This window comes from Homarus americanus, unplaced genomic scaffold (genome assembly GCF_018991925.1).
Source record: "Homarus americanus isolate GMGI-L3 unplaced genomic scaffold, GMGI_Hamer_2.0 scaffold7626, whole genome shotgun sequence".
Taxonomy (NCBI): Eukaryota; Metazoa; Arthropoda; class Malacostraca; order Decapoda; family Nephropidae; genus Homarus; species Homarus americanus.
The window spans coordinates 18,179,819-18,199,025 of NW_024718273.1; the positions used below are offsets into that span (position 1 = coordinate 18,179,819).

General features: G+C 44.0%; 2 protein-coding genes across 2 annotated transcripts; one reads left to right on the plus strand and one right to left on the minus strand.

Moving 5' to 3' along the window:
* The first annotated feature begins 259 nt into the window (after positions 1–259).
* LOC121859602 (zinc finger protein 628-like) lies at positions 260–2,011 on the plus strand. The gene is made up of 2 exons (XM_042356540.1): positions 260–1,148; positions 1,419–2,011. Exons 1-2 carry the CDS (start codon positions 260–262, stop codon positions 2,009–2,011), a joined length of 1,482 nt encoding a protein of 493 aa, XP_042212474.1.
* Positions 2,012–8,633: 6,622 nt separating this feature from the next.
* LOC121859630 lies at positions 8,634–15,697 on the minus strand. The gene is made up of 5 exons (XM_042356563.1): positions 15,623–15,697; positions 12,645–13,157; positions 12,248–12,389; positions 10,428–10,761; positions 8,634–9,344 (listed from the first exon to the last, which is right to left on the minus strand). The coding sequence occupies exons 2-5, from the start codon at positions 13,090–13,092 to the stop codon at positions 9,282–9,284; spliced, it is 987 nt and encodes a 328-aa protein (XP_042212497.1). The 5' UTR covers positions 13,093–13,157; positions 15,623–15,697; the 3' UTR covers positions 8,634–9,281.
* Positions 15,698–19,207: the final 3,510 nt, after the last annotated feature.

The window sequence follows — 19,207 nt, forward strand, 5'->3', positions numbered from 1 at the left end:
CTTTACCTACATTGTGTGCGTGAGACTCTAGTGTAGCGCGTGTTAAGACCAGTGGTGTGTAACGGTGATCTGTGACGGTGTGTGACGCCTCCCACCCACGCGTCGCCCCTCGTAACACTGTTGGGACAACACTGGGACACGACACACCGCACCTCGCTCTCTCCGAGGGACACACGCGGGGAGCGACCCACACGAGTGCGAGTAACATTTAGCAGAGTTGGTCCTCGCTGCACCTCTTGAGTGGATGTACGCCAACACGATGCTGGTGAATACTAACAACAGTGAAGAGATGATCGTGTCGCCAGGCGGAAGTACATCTGCCAGCGCGAGCGACGGAGAAGATAGTAAGGGTCGGGTGTTTGTTTGCACTATGTGTTCCTACCGTACTGACCGCAAGAACAACCTCAAGCGTCACAACCTCACCATGCACGAGATGTCTCCTGCGTTACTTGAGTGCTGTGGCTTCCGCTTCCTTAACAAGGCCGAGCTGAGGATGCACACGCAGAAGTTTCATCGGGACGGCTACCACTGTACTGTGTGCAGCCGCGTCTTCTGCCGTAAGGCTCTCCTCAAACGACATTACTCCGTGCACTCAGGATACAAAGAGTTTTCCTGTCGTCATTGTTCCTATGAAACTAGTCACAAGAGTAACCTAGAACGTCATATGCGTGTTCACCAAAAAAATGGTGGACCGTTACCGCGTCATTTACTGGATAGCGGATACCTGCCAGAGCTACATCAGCAAAGTCCCCCCTTTCCACCCACCATGGCTCTGCATAACCCCTTGTTGCCCGCCCAACCCTTCCAACTGTACACTGATCATCATACAGGCCAGCTCTTGTACCCAACGCCGAAGAACGCTCCGTCTCCCTGGACGATCTTCCCCGCGCTGCCGCCGCCGCCACCACCACCACCACCCCCCCTGCCCACAACTCTGCCCCAACATCACCCATACACATCTCAAGCAGCTTACCTACCTAGTCAAAACCCTCACACACATTACTTTAAGCAGGCCAGACTCTCTCCTAGGAGGAGCGGTCCTTCCCACAACTTCAGCGTCTCTGCGCTGCTTGGAGAAGACCACCAGAAGCGGGAGAGAGACATGTCAGCGCTGGAGCCGGTCGCACCCTCCGCCGCTCACGTCCACGGTAAGTTGTACCAGCTTTTCAGTTACTTTTCAACAACTATGTTCAACGATTTATCTGTAATTTCACGTAACTTTTGGAAAACATGTTATGTAAAAGATGCAATAAACTCTGCAATGTTGTAACTATTTGCTCAATCCTTGATTACGTTCCTTCCCAACAATATATATTGTCACTAGAAATTATCGTTACATGTATCAGACAGGAATTAAACTTTATACGTGTGACCATTTTTTCGCACAGTTCGTCACTTAATTAATATCTGTGTCTCAGGTTCCTCCTCCAAGGCGGTCATCCCGGAGAGCTGCGCCCCCACCATCACCTCTCACGGCAACATTCCTTCAACACACGCCTACACATCTAGCGGAGTTGTCAGACCCACGCCCGTTCACGCCCGCTCTCCCTCCTTTGCCCTGGACTTGACTCGCGCCAGTTCCTCTACGGACATGCAGGCGTGTGTCTGTGAGTACTACTGTCACCAGGCTGCCCCAGTCCCCAGCTTGTCTCTCCATCTCTCTCCTCGGCCCCCTGTCCCCGTCAACACCCTCCCCCATACCTTCAGCACGCCCAGTACCGGCAGCGGCTCCCCCACACCACCTCTTGCTCAAAATCCCCAGAGGGACCTTCATTACGCAAGTGAGGCGTCCTCTGGCTACGGATCTTCCGAGGTGGTGGAGTCACCCAGGTGTCGGGAAGAGGATCATCCTCCACAACAGGACCAAAAATGTGTCCAGAACCTGAAACCACACTTACAGCACCACCTGCCGCCCGAGCACATGGAGGTCGACCAACAATATGTTCCTAAAAAATTGCGGGCGTCAAAAAAATTCAAAGATCTGCAGAAGCAGTCTGGTGAGGGTGTGTGACAACACTGGCCCTCTATAGCGGTAAATATGGCGTCAGTGTTGAAGTCGTGAAGATTAGTGCCAAAATTAATTTCTTAGGGAGTGTAAGAGGAAGGTGAACATTAAGTTTGGGAGTAATTTCTCACCGGCGGGTTTCGGAAAATGTGAAGACTAAGGTCACAACTTGTGATATATGTATTTTATTTATTTTGTTATTTACAAGAGGGCGGGCGGGCTGGGGCCCCTCTTTATTGAGGGTCCTCCATAAAGCTCTACCGCTTAAATATTCTGCGGAACTTTAACAATATTTCTTTACCATCAATATAAAAAGAAACGAAATTTAGACAATGTTCCTTATTAAAACGTTGAGAGAAATTAGTGATGTTTGGCGGGCGTGACCACAACAACAAACTAGAATGATTTACTGACGTGTATGGCGGCGTCATCCTTGGCCCGTCATCCTACATTACTGATCACACTCGTCACCACATTGTTACCATATAGTGAGGAATACACAGAGTGGTCAGTCTGTGTATGTACAGGTGTGAAACGTATACAGTAGCCTGATGGGTGTGTGTATCCAGAACCCTGACAATTGTACATACAGCAGATGCCGTTTTCCTTGTACGGTAAAGGTAGCTATCTGGTATTGTTTAACCTTGTCAAATATGTTGTTTGATATTTGTAATTTGTTCATAACATTACTAACCATTACTAATAAATAATTACTGAATTGTAAATTGCTTAATTATTATTGACAATTATCGTAAGACTTGCTAAATTATGTGTTGGTTGTAACATTACTAACCATTATTGTAAAAGATTTGAGTGATAATTTTCTTAACATTGACCATTATTGTAAAAGATGTTATTGTATTTTAAAAAAGTATATATTATTTATCATTGGTGTAGAGATATTAAGTGCAAATTGTTAAGAACATTGTTGAATTATTGTAAAAGGTATTGTAAATTGTTTAACATTAACCATTGTTGTGAAATATATTACTGAGGTGTAAATTTTCATAGTATAATTGACATTGTAAACGATAATGTTGACGAGTAATGTAATAATATGACATGCAATAAAACTAACATCTTCCCGCCATATTGTTTTGATACTGCTGCAGCCTCCAATATATACATCCTTGACTTCAGCTGGCCACATGCATGAAGCCTATTGTACTGTCTTTAATTGTTGATGATTGGTATAAGCTCTTAAAGATTGTACTTGATGAAGATCAGTACAATGATGCGTTAAGCGCTCGACTGTTGGTTTAAAAAGTTTTCCTCTCTGCAGGCATCCGACGCTGATAATTTAATGTTGAACATTAAAAGAAAAACGATAAAAAAAAGGAAAACATTGATGAAACTCGGCACCTCACCGCACCTCTGCTATCTCCCCTCCCTCCATCCCTGCATTCCTCACCAAACATTGTTGTTGATATGTTCAAATATATTTTGTTTCATGTGTGTTTTAATTTTATTTGACATAAGTACGAAAAGCAAAAATACATATTTGTAACGCCTGGAGTTGGCGTACGTACGTGAGACAACACAGTGACTCATTCGTTTACTACTCGGGTCACCTGAAGAATGTCCTCAAGGGGGGAGATGTCTCATGTGATCTAAACACTAATGTACCCCCAACAAACGAGAAACTCGTAAAGGTGTGTCTCCCTGCCCTCACTCACTCCCTACAGGAGGGAGATAAGACATGTGGTGTCCTTGGCAGGATCGTGTGCTGGCCTGGGTGTGGCCAGGCTGGGAGTGTGTGAGCGTGTCATTAGTGGGTGTGGTGGTGATGACCCCAACCACCCCTCCCTCGCCTCCCTCACATGACCACAGTCACAGCTGAAGAGACACAAGCAAAGATGAAAACAAGGAATGCGACTTACACAGGAGAGCCTCTTACTGGGAGAGGAGCAGCACACGCAAACCTTAATGTAGAGTCACTGAGTTACATTAAACATTACAATAACTCTTGTACAGACTCGTAAGTGTGTGGTCTTACCTGTAGACCATCTGGTCACAGGATAATCTTTACTGTACAGACAACCTAAACAGGTAGAGTGGTCCTCCCAGCTGTGTGCTGATTCTGCCTCCCAAATAATGTGGTTGACGTTTAAATTAATGAGCTGGTGACCTACAGGCACGTGTCTGGGGAGGTCAAGCGAGGTCAACTCACTCAGGATGTTAAGTCAGGGAGAGGCCAGGAGCTTAAGGTAGGAGGAGAACAGGAGATGGATGTAACGCTGTATATAAAGCTAAAGCAATGTGTCACATTATGATTAGTACAGTAGTAGTATATGGTAGTAGGGGAGGGGAGATGGATAGTATGGGGGAGACGGGTGAGGAGTGAGGGGAAGTGGAGAAAGCTTTCACCCACGAAAAAAAATTCTTCAGACAGCAGAACCAGGGAGTGTAATGAGAGGGCTAGTGGTAGTATTGGTTGTTATTATTATTATTATTTTGACACAAATAGGAAGCTGGGTTGGATGTAAACGGGACTGCCTAGTATGGGGCAATAGGCTCGTTGCAGTTCATCCATTCTTATGTTGTTTGCCTTAAGAGACTCTGGACAGTGCAGGCGCCATGTTGCTGAGCTTCATGTGTGAGGAGGATGGTGATAAAGTGTGGTATATGGTGATACATGGAAAGGCTCTAAATGTCATTACTTTTATTCTCTTCACCAACAATCAGCTCGTTAGCCGCTTGGGCGATCGGTCACGTCTCTGTTACGCACTGTTGGCAAGTACTGGGCATGCACCGGCTCCTGAATGTACCTGAACCCGCTCCAGTGTTGGTCAAGTCTTGTCTTGAAAGAGCTCACACTCGGTGCCATCATAACACTTTCTGGTAGATTGTTCCAAGAGTTCACAACTCTCACTCCGAAAAAGTTTACCCTCACAGTTTTCTGGACCTGCGGCTTCTTCAACATTGAGCTGTGACCCCTTGTGGGGCGAGCGTCCGCCAGCTCCAGGTAAGGACACTCGACTGAGTAGTGCCCTTTGAGATGTTTATACACCTCAATTAGGTCACCCCTTGCCCGTCTGTAGTATAAGCTAGGCAATTTTAGGCGCTCCAATCTCTCAGGGATAGCTGAGGTGCTTTGGACATTTTCAATCAACTGACAGTCCCTAGCACATCTCGGGGACCAGACGGGGTGACAGTACTCCAGATGGGGAAACACTTCTTATAGGACCTAATAATTTAGTTGCCTGATTCTTCTCCCATGGCCAGAGAACTTCAGTTCATTGTCAACATACACACCTAGGTCTTTTTTGCATTCAGTCTCAATTAATGCAGTTTCTTCGTACCGTTGGGACATACTGTATGATACGCCTCTTCACTGTTGGTACGTCTCAGGTGCAGCCTCTTACACTTCGTGACATTGAACCTTAGCAGCCATTTCCTCGACCATTCTTGAAGCTCACAGAGATCCTTCTGCAGCTCTTCACAGTCCACTTGGTTCTTAATTTCCCGAAATAACTTGGCGTCATCCGCAAACATTTGTATGGAGGAGTGTATAGCTTCTGGCATATCATTATGAAACAAACCGCAGAGGGCCCAATACACTACCCTGTGGTACCCAGCTTGTGACAGGTACGGATGATGATTTCGTGCCATTAATCACCACACACTGTTTGCGGTGATGTAGAAAGCCTCCGATCCACGCTAGGACATTTCCCCGATTCCCGTACCCTTCTAGTTTAATTTTCAGCCTTTTGTGGGGTACACTGTCGAAAGCTTTGGCAAAATCTTGTTATATATTGTCGATATTACCACCTTGTTCCAGAGTTTGGGTCCAAACATCCAGTACCTTGAGTAATTGTGTTAAGCAGGAGTGCCCCGGTATAAAACCGTGTTGGCAATCCTTGATAAGGTTGTTTCGTAGTAGATGTTCCATCATGGCATCTCTTGTAATGCTTTCAAATACCTTACATAATGCTATGCTGGTCAGGCTCACTGGTCTATAGTTATTCATGGAGTGACGATCGCCCTTCTTGAAGATAGGACTCACATAAGCCATTTTAAAATCACTGGGGACCTTTTGTTCATCCAGGCATTTACAGAACAGGATCTTCAGGGGCTCGGCAAGTACGTTGCACAACTTCTTTACCACTCTGGGATGCACCATGTCCAGTCCAGGACTCTTATGAACCTTTAGCTTTGACAGTTTATTTCTTATAACCTCTTCTGTGAACACAATGTGGTCAATGCTGTGTCGAACCGTCTGTCCTCAAACGCAGGAAGATTGGTCGCATCCTCTCCTGTGAACACAGAGGAAAAGAAACTTAAACGCCCAGGCCCTGTCTTGGTCAGAATCTGCGTAACTACCATCAAGCTTGGGTTTTTAATTTCGACTTAGCGTAGCAGTAAAATGCCTTGGGTTTGACCTTGCCTCTTGCAGTTTGCCACTGGAATTCTTTTTTTTTGGCACGTCTACACTGACTTTACTTGGTTCCTGGATTTGGCATACATCCTCCTATGCTGCTCTTTGTTAGTCCTAACCCATGTCTCGGGTTTGAGTTTTCTTCTTAACTTTGTCGACAGCCGCATGGTTCATGTGTAGCGGGCTTCTTGTTTTCTTGGAGGCACTGGATTTGGCCTGTGCATGGCAGCTCCTGTCGAGAGTTACTACCACTCTTTATCATCCATGAATCTATCTAGCCTCCTTTTAAAACTTTCCAGCATTTCAGCACTTACTACAAAGTTGTTAAGCTTGTTCCACTCATCCACCACCCTATTTGTGAACCAGTTCCGTCCTATCTCCCTCCTAAACCTAAACTTATCCAACTTAAATCCGTTGCTGCAAGTCCTATCCTGCTCGGATATTATAAGAACTTTATCTATATCACCTTGATTGATTCCTTTCACCCACTTAAATACTTTTATCATATCTCCCCGCAATTTTGTTGATCAGATGGCTATGATATTCAGCGAAGCATTCATATACCTTTGTGAGGCAGGCCAGTGGATACCCCTCATCTCCTCCCTCATCCCGTTGTAATTTCCCTTATAATATTTGAACCTTGGCCTGGTTTTGTCGTGAACCAAGTAAAACTTAAATCTGAAGGACAACGTTACGTGAAGACTGGTGCCAACTGGGGCGAGGTGTTCCAGCTTGGCCACCATACTCTCCTCGTTTGTAATGATAAGGATGAAATGCGCAGGGCTTCCATACACAACAAAGTCTGTATAGTAGGCGACTTTAACCTTGGCCACATAGATTGGACTGACCTTACAGGTTACTCAGAATCAGAGGATTTTCTCGAGACGATCCAGGACTGTTTCCTAAGTCAACATATACCCGAACCCACCCGGGGTAATAATATACTCGATTTAGTTCTGTCGAACAGAGAAAACCTCATTAGCAACGTCGAGGTAGGGAACGAACTTGCAAACAGCGATCACAAAGAAATCAGATTCCAGTTAGATTTTCAGGGCAGACGTAAGGAAAATTCCACTAAAGTACCAGATTTCAGAAGGGCAAACTTGACAGTTTAAAGAGGCAGCTGAGAGAGGGGGTGTCGCGCTTGGCCGTGAACCTGACAGATGACACCGACCTGATAACGAGATCTGAGATTGCCGAGTTCCACGACAATTTAAATAGTGAGTTACTTAATGCACAGAATGGATATAGAATCCTTGGAAAGAATTCAGAGGAGAATGACAAGACTAATCCCGGGCATTCGGAACCTTGAGTATAGAGACAGGTTAAAGCATCTTAATTTGCACTCCCTTGAGAGACGTAGAACGAGGGAGACCTGATAGAGGTGTATAAATGGAAGTCAGGGCTAAACAAAGGGGACATTACAAAGGTACTCAAACTATCCAACCAGGAGCGAACTCGTAACAATGGTTTTAAATTAGACAAATTTAGATTTAGGCGTGAAATAGGTAAACACTGGTTTGGAAACAGAGTAGTGGATGAATGGAACAAGTTACCAAATATCATCATTTACTCGAATACGCTGAATAGCTTCAAACATAGGTTGGATGTTTATATGAACAATAGGGGTTGGGTGTAAACGGGACTGCCCAGTATGGGCCAATAGGCCCGCTGCAGTTTCCTCCATTCTTATGTTCTTATGTTCTAAGGTCCAGTGGCGTGGGTGTTATCAGTAGTTAATGTAAAAGGTTGACGGGTGTTCATTAAAATTTATCATTCAATTATATGAAAAAAAGAAACAACAGTGAGCAAAGGTCACCCCTCTAGCTAAGTTGACCCTCACCGCTTGACCTCTTACCCGTCCCTGACCTCATGTGACCTGGACTGCCTCGTGTCGCCCTCACATATTCATTAATTTATACACTACTCGTCGCCCGAACACCATTGTGACTCAGAGGACAGGAGGCGCGGCAGGGGGGTGGGGGTGACGGGTGGCTGTGTCGTGTACAGGTGGTCGTTCAAGAGGTAGAATCTGGAGATATTTTTCACCCGGGTGGCTGTGGTGGGCGGTACTGGCCGCTCGTTAACCAGGGTGTGGCGGCTGGCTCACTCCGGCCACACCATACCACACCACCAGCCTGACAACATCACATTTTGAACTATCACAAACTACTGAGACAGTTGTTGGGTTAATAATTTATTGTAGTCAAAACAGCTTAAATGTTTCAATATTTATTTCACAAAATCCCATTTCCTGATTAAAGCAAATCACATGTACTAAAATTGATGAGACTTATAGTATCTTAGACTAGCAGATGACTAGAAATAAAGTAAACAATATTATGTACAACAACGTATGTCTAACCCCACACTCTTGTTATGGCTCTGCTCCCACCCTCATCTACTGCACAGTAGAGAAAATATTCCTCATAGTTTTTGGGGGTCATCTGAATAATCTCCACCCCAGCTTATTTCACCTAAAGATTGATCACCCTAACGCTAACATAACCTAACCTATCTTAACATAACCTCATCCCCCCAAAATACTGTTAGGGTGGTTAATCTTTAGGTGAAATAAGCTGGGGTGGAGATTATTCAGGTGACGCACATATCATTTTGTTATTATATAAAACCGATCAATAATCACACAACAAATTGTAAACATAACAAATTTTAACTTACGCTACCAGCATAAACACTACACTACGCTACCGGCATAAACACTACACTACGCTACCGGTATAAACACTACACTACGCTACCGGTATAAACACTACACTACGCTGCCGGTATAAACACTACACTACGCTACCGGTATAAACACAAGCTGTGACCACCAATGGGCTGTTGAAACTATAAGATATTTAAAATAAAGTTAAACAAACAAGACAGTTGTGTTCAGTAGCCAGCCATCACGCCCGGCGAGATACAGTCAGAAAAGTACTGTCGCTCTCCCACCTCCTGGAAAAATAGGAAATTAAATGAAAACACAATATACTGTAATGGTATAGTAATATAAATTTAAACTTAAGAACTGACAATGAGCGTGAAGGCTATATAGTACAATATACAGTACAAACTCACAACCTCCAACATTTAGTTGTTGGAAACACAGCATTTCTGTGAACAAATAATTGGTAAACTTGTTTTGAATATTTCATCGTCTTAATTAACGTCATCGGATTCTGTGGGTATTCAGACAATATTATCAGCGTTGTGCTAGGATTCCATATTTGTATATGCGTTTGTGTTAAATTGCGTTGGGAAACGGACGCCCCGTTTTCATTTGCAGTTGCATAATCTATCTTAACGGGAACATGGGAAGAAAGATGGCTTCCAGTCCCAGTGCATCGAAACTACGACGCTATTTATATGAACCGAATGATTTGCCATTAATTATCCTGGTTTTGTATAAGACCATGCGTGATGCAAAGGGAAAACGGTCAAGGAAACATAGATGGCGATTGCATAAATTGCTGGTGAATCGATCCAAATTTGGAGCCTACAATACTCTGGTAAAAAAGCAAAGATTGGATGAAGAAAATTTCTAAGAATGAAACAGGAACTAGTGACGTCACCGTGTGGGACTCTTTCGTCCGTTTCCATGCGGTTGCGTTTTCAATCGCTACAGGGAGCGATTGAAGTGTACCGCAAAGCGCAAACGCAACCGTGCCAATGGAAACAAGCGTGTACATTTCAATATCATCTATTTTTGGCACTACCGCTACCGCGTGAATGGAATCCTAGCCTTAAACATACATCAGACTGTTTTTATTACCCTTTGTGTATGGGATCGTCTCAGCTGAATAAAGTCCTCTGGTATGCAAGGTCCATATACATTGTATATTAAATCATGCAAAAGTTAAATGATTCCAAGTCTTTAGTTTGTCAGATGAACAAACATCCGTGGAAAAAGATACTTGTGTTTAGTTTGCAAAAACAAACTCTGATTTTTAAAAGTTGGAGAAAATACCATTGTTGTGATAAAATGAGAAATATAGAGTAAACTATTGTACTGTAGAGGTGAGGTGACATGGCCGTTACCTCCTGGTCTGACCACTCGACAGTGTCATCACTGGTGTAGGCTAACTGCTGCTGCTGGTAGTGGTGGCGGGAGTCATCCTGCACCCCGGGAGGATGGACACTCAGATATGTGTTGGAGATCTCTGTAGAAGGGTGCATCACGGTGCAGTTGTTGAATGAAGTGTTTTCACTGTTGTGTTGTAACATACTGCAGTTATTAATAGGCTCGAGGTGACGAGTTGAGCAGTTGTTGTTGATGTGTGTGGCGGTGTTGTGAGTGAGCAGGTCCTGCAGCCGGTAGATGTAGTCAATAGCTCCCTGTAGCGTCTTCACTTTGCTCACTCTCTTGCTGCGTCTGGCCCGGGGAGATGGTGAACATAAGAATGGAGGAAACTGTAGCGGGCGTATTGGCTCATACTGGGCAGTCCCGTTTACACCCAACCCCTATCGCTCATATATCCATCCAACCTATGTTTGAAGCTATCCAGCGTATTAGAGTTAATGATGATATTTGGTGACTTGTTCCACTCGTCCACTACTCTATTTCCAAACAAATTTTTACCTATTTTGCACCTAAATCTAAATTTGTCTAATTTAAAACCATTGTTACGAGTTCGCGGCTGGTTGGATAGTTTGAGTACCTTTGTAATGTCCCCTTTGTTTAGCCCTGACTTCCATTTATACACCTCTATCATATCGCCCCTCACTCTACGTCTCTCGAGGGAGTGCAAATTAAGATGCTTTAACCTGTCTCTGTTCTCAAGGTTCCTAATGCCCGGGATTAGTCTTGTAATTTTCCTCTGAATTCTTTCCAAGGAGTCTACATCCATTCTGTAATACGGTGACCAGAATTGAATTGCGTAATCTGAGTGAGGTCTCACAAGCGCAAGATATAGTTTTAGGGTGACCTCACTAGTCTTGTAACTAACACTCCTTTGTATGAATCCAAGTACTTTGTTAGCCTTGTTTCGAGTAAATACACATTGCATTGTTTACTTGGCTTAAGATTCCTACTCTTAAAACTTTCTCGCAGTCGGATTTCTCTATGGCATCGTTGTTCATCTGGTATCTGGTTTCCCTGTTTACAGCTTCTATACTGAGTACAATACTTTACATTTGTCTACATTGAATTTCATCTGCCATTTTTCAGACCATTCGAAAAAATTGTTTAGATCTTCCTGTAGTTTTGCGGAGTCCTCGTCAGATTTATTTTACGCTCGCTTTGCCTCCTAACAATGTTGTGATCTAGGTGATGAGGGCCCGGGCGTCATCATAAGAACATAAGAAAATAAGGAGTCTGCAATAGGCCGGTTGGCCTGTGCATGACAGCTCCTGTCGAGAGTTACTACTACTCTCTATCATACACTGCTACAGTATAAATTATGTATAGTGTTTATATTTAAGAAGAATATCTCTTCGGGGATGACGGGGTCAACCTGCAACATAGGTTACTGGGTGAGTGTGTGTGTGTGTGTGTGTGTGTCCCATGGGAGTCGTGGAATGTTGGGCGCGGACAATTAGGTCTCTCGGGGATGGATCCTCGCCACAATAACGGTCGCGCTACACTGCCTCATTTGTTATGAACATGTAGTCAAGACAAAGATATCGTTTATTAATGTACAGGTCTAGATCTGACGGCAAGAGGAGACGAGTGACTGTAAATACATTTAAGAAGAATATAATAAACCTACAAACAGCCGTGTGTGGCGGAGACTGACAACAAGTACTGGCCGCCTTCCCATACCTGGGTCTGTCTGCATGTGACAGTAGCATTACTGGCAGCATCATCTACATTAACCATAGTGTGTAGCAAGATAAGCGTGAGGGCACCAGAGACATACCCGCTGGTGCAGGGCACAACCCGCCTGAGTCTGGTGAAGGCGACGTTCACGGACTGTACTCTCCGTCGCTCCCTGGCGTTGCGTCGAGCCACCAGGTGAGGCGGCTTCTCCCTGTGAGGCACATGTTTGTACACGCTCTTACCTGCCGGGAAGACAACATTGTACACTAGTCGTGTCAGGTTTGTACTGTATGTCATAAGGTGAGGTAGAGTTTATTGTAGCCTTACCTGGAGTAATTACTTCCCTTTCAATATTACATTTGTGTGTTTTATATATAAACAGTTGCGTCAAAAGGAAGCAAGTAAACATATAGTCATCACTAGTTACTGTATGGTGAGACACATATGGTGCAGCGCCTGTACACGGAGGAGTGAGCAACATCATGTTTATTACTTACATTTCTTCTTCCTGTCTCTCACTCTGGTGTGCGTGACCTGAGCGGCGGGTGTCGGAGTCGCCACAACCAGCTGGTGACCCTCCGTGGTGTATGTCATGTCTACAGGCACCGCGGCGTCTGGTGGGAGGGTTAGTGCTGCCTCGCCCTCTGCACCAGCATCCGGGAAACACTGGATGGGTTCGAGACCCACCAGCGGACCCAACTGTGGCAGGTCTGATAGGGTCAAGGACGATTCAGAGAAGACACAGGTGGTGGGAAGCTCACCCTCTGGCAGATGGTCAGCACACACTGGCAGAGGGACGACGCCTATACACGAGGGAGGAGGGAGGTGCTCCTGTAGATCTTGTGGTGACTGCGGGTCGTCACAACAGTCGTTACAAGGTGTTGGGTGGAAGTGTTTGTTGGGCGGGAAGTCGTTGTTAGAGGAATGAGTCAGGTTGTCGCTCATGGCCGTAGTGTGGCAGCTCAACACACAGGCACCTCCCTGAGCTGTCACCTCATGCTCGCTCACGTCTGTAAGTGTATACACACAGCTCACGTCTGGACGGGTCACTTATGGAACTACAGTAACCACAACTAATACTAAAGTCTACCAGTTATACTCTCGTCCGTCAACACCAGAGGGCGCGGGTTTTATCAGGGTACTCCAGTTTCCTCTATTAATTAAGTACAGCGAAGATGATTATCCCGTAGTTAAGGTGACTCTCTCCACCTTGTTATCCACTAAGTGTCTCCCCACCCACTGACCTCCTCTCTCCCTTACGTGACCTGGATGACCTCCCTCCCTCCTTGGGCTCTCCTCACCTGCCACATCCGGACACTGAACGCAATTTCCGGTAGGTAAGCAGCAGCGGCCCGAGGGATCAATAATGGCCTTACAAACTCGATGAGCGGCGATCACTCTGTCTTACCTGATCATACATTAGTGTGTGTGTGTGTGTGTGTGTGTGTCTTAAAGCTCGTCACCATTTCTGCTTTTCTGGGATTTTATGTTACATCCTAGTGTATGTGAACGACCAGCCATCATATTTAATAATAATAATTCACTTTCATAAAAACCTAATAAATCTGTTTTGGTTTGCTTTCTTTATTTATTATTTAGTTATGAACTAATCCATTTAGCTGAGGTAGATAATTGTTGATTTATTGTTAGAGGTGAAACACATGGCGGGTTAAGGAACTTGATCATGTCCAGCGTACAGGACGCAGTACAGGACAATTTTTTGAAACAACTAATTACAGAACCTACTAGAGGTGACAATATATTAGACCTACAGTAGTATTAACAAATAAAGAAACTATTATCAGAGATATCACAGTAGGGGAAGAACTAGGTAACAGTGATCACAGAGAAATCAGGTTCACCCTAAATTGGGAAACGAAAAACAATGACAATATGGTCAGAGTCCCAAACATTCGGTTGGCGGATTATCAGGGGTTAAGAAGGTACCTAGGTGAGGTCACCTGGGAACAGTCACATCAGTCCCCAGTAGGAAGGGGTGAACATAAAGCACAAAAACAAAATATACCAATCAGAAAAATTAGGTCAAATAAGAATGATCCAAGGTGGATAACCAGAAAACTTAAACATGACATAGGAATAAAGAAAGGAATTTATAAGAAATTAAAGGGAGGGGAGGAGCAGCTCAGAAATAGGTACAATGAACTATCTAGGAATGTTAAGAAAAATGTAAGGAAAGCAAAGAGAGACTACGAAATCAAAATAGCAAGAGAATCCAAGGCGAATCCCAAGGGATTTTTCCAGATATATAGGACAAAGGTCAAGGACAAAGTTGGGCCTTTAAAGTCAGGGAGGGGAGAAGTGATAAATGGTAGTGAAGAAATAAGCAAAGCATTGAACAGCTACTTCTTATCAGTTTTCACAGAAGAAATTCGAGAGGAAATTCCAAAGGTGGCACTGATATTTAAGGGAAAGGAAGAAGAGAAATTAAAGAATATCACTATCAGAAAAGAGGATGTTCTTAAGAGCATAAATAAACTAAAGAAGACAAAATCCCCAGGGCCGGATGAAATTTTCCCTCGAGTCTTGAAAGAGTGTAGGGAACAGATTAGCGGACCCCTCATAAATTTATTTACAAAATCATTAGACACCGGAGTTGTGCCAGACTTGTGGAAACAGGCAAATGTAGTATCCATATTCAAAAAGGGAGACAGAGAATCAGCGTCAAATTACCGGCCGATCAGTTTGACGTCAGTAGTGGGGAAATTTCTTGAATCAATTATAGCAGATAGCATCCGATCGCATCTAGAGAAAAGCAAATTAATCTACGACTCTCAACATGGGTTTACAAAGGGAAAACCTTGTCTAACAAATATGCTAACGTTGTTTAGGAAAGTCTTCGAGGTAGTAGATAATGACGATAATTACGATATTATTTCCTTAGACTTTAGCAAAGCATTTGACAGAGTATCGCATCAGAGGCTTCTGAGAAAAATTAAGGCTCATAGTATCGAGGGGAAAGTTTTAAATTGTCACTGTACCTGTACCTGCCACTGTACCTGTACCTGTCACTGTACCTGCATCTGTCACTGTACCTGTACCTGCCACTGTACCTGTACCTGCCACTGTACCTGTCACTGTACCTGTCACTGTACCTGCACCTGTCACTGTACCTGTCACTGTACCTGTACCTGTCACTGTACCTGCATCTGTCACTGTACCTGTACCTGCCACTGTACCTGTACCTGCCACTGTACCTGTCACTGTACCTGCACCTGTCACTGTACCTGCACCTGTCACTGTACCTGTCACTGTACCTATACCTGTCACTGTACCTGCACCTGTCACTGTACCTGTCACTGTACCTATACCTGTCACTGTACCTGCACCTGTCACTGTACCTGTTGCCATCATGGACGGTACACTTTCACAATCAAGTTTTCAGACATTTAGTGAACCTTGAAGTCAGTTGTGTGTAAAAGTATAACGTCACCGGGTTTGGTTAATCTCCCCTTACCTGTAGGCCGGGAGGGGAGGCGTGTATGGCAGCAGAGTGGCCTGGAGGAGAGTGAGGGCGACCCAGCAGGACTATACCATGGAAGCCTCCCAGTCTCACCTGCCTGTTCCTCGTCACGACACACCAGCATCAGCCCTTGTTACCAGTAAGTCCCCTCGTCTGTCAGGTCTTTGGGGACTTTAACAATCGTCTGGGTCATCATTAACACTACGGTTATAAGATAAACAATTTTTTTCTTTATTGTTTTAGGTAATAGATGTTTATAGAGAGTAAACAAAGTCATTAATGTTTTGTTATCTCTTGGTGATCTCAGGTGAGCCCGCATCACGCGCTCCACCTGCTCTCCTCGTGGCCTCTCCCTCTCTCCCTCTCCCCTCCCTCTCAGTCTCCCCCTCTCCTCTCTCTCTCTCTCCCTCATCATCACTTATATTCCTACCTTCACATTTTCGGACTTTTGTTCTTTATTCTATTCCTCCGCTTCTTTCATCATCAAGTGTGACTCTTTCCTCCCATGGACGTCCGCAAACAGGCAGTTGTTAGGTTAAGGTTAGGTTAATGATAACATTTTATAGAGTTTTATCACAAAAATAACCTCTTTAACAACTCAACACAAAACACTCCCATACACCTTCCGTCCCTCACTGCTACTCTGGTTCCCGGTGTTGTCAATTACTGACGCAACAGGTATGCACCACTGAACTAATTAGTAACACAACAAATTAAATTCTGTAATAAATCAATGTGGAGTTAGTAGTTATAAGCAGAAAAATATTCTTATTAATATGAATATTCAGATTATATTATTATTATTATACTATTATATACAAAATATGGGTGATCCAATACAAGTCTTATTAAAAATTTGGACTTCCAAATTTTTGAAACTTGCATTAAAGATACAGTTTTTCGTGCTGATTTTAAATGTGAAACTTATGTTTTGTGGAAATGTTTTATTTGTGACTTACAGAAAAAAGAAAAGTAAGAGACGTGACCGATCGCCCAAGCGGCTAACAAGCCGATCAATGGTGAAGAGGATAAAAGTAAAAAAGGATCTAGGAATGGCAAGTGCTGGCTAGTCATGCCTAACATAAGCTCGTGCAGATGTTGCCCTTTGTGGCGTTGGCGCCACATAAACTCGCACAGTACCCATCCAACATTTTGCGATGAGTACCGACTTGTTTGTTAAGTTAGGTAAAAAACAGACACTGTTCCTGAAAACAAACGCCAATAAAATGTTAATTATTTATTTCCTCAAAAATCAGTTATTTTTTTTAGAATCAGCATAAAAAAACTGTATTACAGTAGTGACAAATTTTTCAAAAAACTTTAACACAGTCCAAATTTTTAATAAGATCAAAAATTATCTGTTCTATCTTATATAAATTTAAATAGATATAAAACCTCTGCCCGTTTGATATTTTTCTCACGAATTTTGTCGGTAAATCCACCAATGAGAGAGGCCGTTGTTCCGTCGGTCCATACCTGTTGTACAAATATATTAACAACAAGGAACCAATCACTACAATTCTCACTCCGAAAAAGTGTATCCTGGCAGTTTTCTGGACTTGTGGCTTCTTCAACCTTGAGCTGTGACCCGTTGTGGGGCGGACGTCCTCCAGATCCAGGTACGGACACTCAACTGAGTAGTTCCCTTTGAGATGTTTATACACCTCAATTACAGTAGGTCGCCCCTTGCCCATGTAGTCTAAGCTATATAGGCAGTTGCAGACGTTCTAATCTCTCTGGGTAACTGAGGTGCCATAGTGTAAGCATCAGTCTGGTGGCCCTCCTTTAGACATTTTCAATCAACTGACAGTCTCTAGCATATCTCGGGGACCAGAAGAAGTACAACTGGAATGGGTGACCGACCACCCCATTTAAGCCCTACCTTACAAGACCCACACGATGTTACAAGTGCCAGCGATATGGTCATCCTGCGAAGTGCCGGGCTCGGGAGGTCTGCGCCACGTGTGGGACCACCAGGCACCAGCACACTACGTGTTCTGCGACATTAAAAAACAATGTGCAGCTTGTGGCGGCCCACACTCCTCCTCCGACCGGGAGTGTCCCAAGTGGAGGGGTGAGTGTAGGGTAGCCAAGTGCGACTCCAGAAGATCATCTACAAGGAGACTCTCCTTGAAGTTAAGACCAAGAAACGTGAAGAACCGTGGCCGGACAGATGGCCGAAGGACATTTGGCCGACGGACATTTGGTTGACGGACTTTTCACCGACGGACATTTGACCGAACGGACATTGAGCCGACAGACATTTGGCCGAACGGACAATAGACCAAACAGGCAATTAGCAGAACGGACATTTGGGCGAATGGACATATGTCCTTTTTAATTTTGTTGTTATTTTTCTTTCTTCTTTGCAATGTATTTGCTTTATAAAACACAGGGTAAAAAGATAACATAATTACAATGTGACACATTTGCATGATATAATTTTTTTTTGCACATTTGTATAGGTTAGGTTAGGTTAGGTTCGGCCATTTGTCCATTCGTCTAAATGTCCGTTCGGCAAATGTCCATCAGTGAAATGTTCGTCGGCCAAACGTCTGTCGGCCAAGTGACCGGGAGCCGTGAAGAACCGCCACAAGAAAAGAAGAAAACAGAAGAACGACTACAGCCGCTCCGCCCGAAATAACCAAAAGGCGAAGCGGTCAGAAATCCCCAAAACAAGAAGAACAAGAACCAACTACACTATACACTTCCTTTCCAGCCACAGAAGGAACAGCACCTCTCCAGCCACAGAAGGAACAGCACCTCTCCAGCCACAGAAGGAACAGCTCCTCTCCAGCCACAGAAGGAACAACTCCTCTCCAGCCACAGAAGGAACAGCACCTTCTCCAGCCACAGAAGGAACAGCACCTCTCCAGCCACAGAAGGAACAGCACCTTTCCAGCCACAGAAGGAACAGCACCTCTCCAGCCACAGAAGGAACAGCACCTCTCCAGCCACAGAAGGAACAGCACCTCTCCAGCCACAGAAGGAACAGCACCTCTCCCAGCACCAGGCGCAGCTCTCTACCGAACTAACTACAGCCTCCAGCACTCTGATTATCTATAGAATAAACTTTATTTTTGTATGATAATTAATTTTTCCCCCATCTCCTAGTACTTGAGTATCACTAAGCAGTAGTGTGTGTTTATAAAGACAATAGAAATATAACTTAAAATACAGACAAATAGTTTATAAAGACAACAGAAAGATAACTTAAAATACAGACAAATACGCTACAGTACCGGGAAGAGGCATTCTATGGCGGGGAAACACAGTGAGTCAGACACCGCCATTATACTATAGTTAACCTTATCCTTAAACCCGTTTTCTGTGACAGCATTTGGCGTCAGAGTCTTTCTGTCTCCGAATGGCTTGGCTTTTGACTTCACTCGAATTCAATATGTATAAATATGAATAAATATATATTAATGTAGTATTATACAGTTTTTACTAGTTTATAATAAAATAACTGTTTTGTTTATATTGATATATAATTGGCCAAATATTAGAGTGTAATATGTTAATATGATGATGTGACAGGAATCGAAGGCAGAAATGTCTTCTGCTGAATGACAACAC